The sequence below is a fragment of the Temnothorax americanus genome, unplaced genomic scaffold (assembly GCF_048541705.1).
Source record: "Temnothorax americanus isolate GAGA-0224 unplaced genomic scaffold, ASM4854170v1 Scaffold73, whole genome shotgun sequence".
Taxonomy (NCBI): domain Eukaryota; kingdom Metazoa; phylum Arthropoda; class Insecta; order Hymenoptera; family Formicidae; genus Temnothorax; species Temnothorax americanus.
Window position 1 is genome coordinate 705,915 of NW_027509796.1, and position 2,249 is coordinate 708,163.

Here is a 2,249-nt window from a genome sequence, read left to right on the forward strand (position 1 = left end):
GGACGTGCTGCTGCGCTGGCGTCGTTACCGTTACGTCCTGGCCACGGACGTGGAAAAAATGTACCGCAGATTCTGGTTCACGAGGAAGATCGTGATTTTCAGCGGATCTTGTGGCGGTACCACACAGACGCGAAGATTACGGGAGTATATTCTCAACACCGTTACCTACGGCTAACCTGTTCTCCTTTCCAGGCTATTCGTGCTTTGCTTCAGCTAGCCGAAGAAGAAAAGGAACGCTTCCCGCTGGCCGCTCTAGCGCTGCTTCTGCGCTCGCAAAGTACTTTCGGGCGCCGACACCCTCGAAGAGGCTATGGCCCTTCGGCAGCAGCTAACGGAACTCTGTGCGGCGGGCGGCTTTCCGCTGCGCAAGTGGTCGGCTAACGATGAGGCGATTTTGACGGGAGTCCCGGCGGAACATCGCATGCAGCGCGAGCTTCGCGCTTGGCGACCTCAGGAATCGCACGGCATCCTGGGCTTACAGTGGCACCCAGGCATCGACAGTTTCTCCTTCACGACACGGACGAGCCCGGTGACGTCAGTCACTAAACGGTCAGTGTTGTCGCTCACTGCCCGGCTCTTTGACCCCCTTGGTTGGCTGGCGCCGGTCGTGGTGCGTGCCAAGATAGCCTTCCAGACCACTTGGTTGCAGGGTCTCGACTGGGACGACCCCGGAAGACGACGCCCGACGATGGAGGGAGTATCAGACCGAGCTTCCGGTACTGGAGCAGATTCGAGTTCCGCAGAGGATTTTTTCGGACGCGCCGGGGATTGGCACGGCTTCGCTGACGCCTCCGAGAGAGCGTACGCTGCCGTAATTTACCTACGAGCGGAAACAGAGGAAGGATCATGGCGAGTCACCTTGATGGCAGCCAAAACAAAGGTCGCCCCTCTCAAGCAGGTCACCTTGGCTCGACTCGAGTTCAACGCCGCTGCGCTGCTCGTCAAACTCGCCTCTCACTTTAAGACCGTCCTCGAATTACAAGGGGCCACCTTCCACTTCTGGTCGGATTCTATGGTGACGCTGGGATGGATCCGTGGGCATCTGACCCGCTGGAAGACCTACGTGGCTAACCGGGTCTCGGAGATACAGACGATGATGCCGGAGGCCCTGTGGCATTATGTGCCAGGAGGAGACAACCCGGCAGACTGCGCTTCGCGGGGGCTTTCCCCGGGCGAGCTGATCGGCCACCAGCTCTGGTGGCAGGGCCCCGCCTGGCTTAAAGAGGACCCCTCGACATGGCCTGCTTCTGCTGCCGCACTCGAAAAGGGGACGGGCCTGCCGACGAGCGCGTGCGAGTCCACGTGGCGGTGCCAGGGACTGCCGCGGTCGAGGTAACCTGAGGAGCGTCTCCGCTTCTCTCGCTCCGGAACTACTTGCGCGTGACGGCATGGCTGCAGGCGATCCGCTCCGCTCTCATGCGTAGATATTAATGCAGGTATTATATTGATGTTATACATAAAAGGACAGTTGATTTGCATCATTGGCAAATCTTTATATCGTTGTTTATTATTACCAAAAAACATAAGATGTGAATAATGTGAATAATGTGTGCTTTGGTATCTTAATTTTTTTTCAATGTGAGTTCTAGGAGTTGACAGAGTTAATCGAGCATTTAGCGTAAGATTCCGCGAGTAAGATTGCGTTTTCGTTTGCATTGAGTTTTGCACTTTGGTCGCACGACTCGTGCCACTTTCACGATCGATCGATCGTTACCAAATTCCTCAGAATCCGTTACACCCGATGTCGAGTGTTCACCAGGCACGCTCGCAACACGCGCGCGAGGTACGAACGCGGCCACAGCGGTTTCTAAAACTCGATGGAATTTCTTTCCCAGAATCGGCCGTGATTTCACGAGTCGCGCGAGTCGCCGTTATAGGTGCCGACATAATGCTTCGTTCCTATTCCTGGCGCGACTTCCTCGCCTTATCCACCGGCGCGCGGCGGTGCGCCTGTAATTGGGTTACGAGAACGACCGTGTACATTTTTACGCGTACTCCTCCCTGGCGGTCCCTCTCAACATCATCCTTTCGTTCCGCCGTCGTGTTAACAACGTTTTGTACTTTGATCGCGGTTGTATTTTTCGCCGCTTACCTTGAGACCGGCCGCTTCCCAGCAGCCGCGTCGATTGACGAAACGATCACCCCGGGTGATTTTACAGAGACTACCCGTTGCGGGGCCACGCGCGGCACAGGCCGAACGAGAGGTGGAGGGAGAGCAGCCGCCTCAAGGAAACGCAGTAGCGACATCC

At 56.5% G+C, this 2,249-nt stretch overlaps 1 protein-coding gene across 1 annotated transcript; it reads left to right on the forward strand.

The window, feature by feature from the left end:
- Positions 1-310: 310 nt before the first annotated feature.
- On the forward strand, positions 311-1,336 carry LOC143906541 (uncharacterized). Its single transcript, XM_077422684.1, has one exon. The coding sequence runs from the start codon at positions 311-313 to the stop codon at positions 1,334-1,336; it is 1,026 nt and encodes a 341-aa protein (XP_077278810.1).
- The last annotated feature ends 913 nt before the right edge of the window (positions 1,337-2,249 follow it).

Excerpts from the sequence above, each read along its gene's own strand:
- LOC143906541 (XM_077422684.1), top strand. The coding sequence starts at position 311 with ATGGCCCTTCGGCAGCAGCTAACGGAACTCTGTGCGGCGGGCGGCTTT.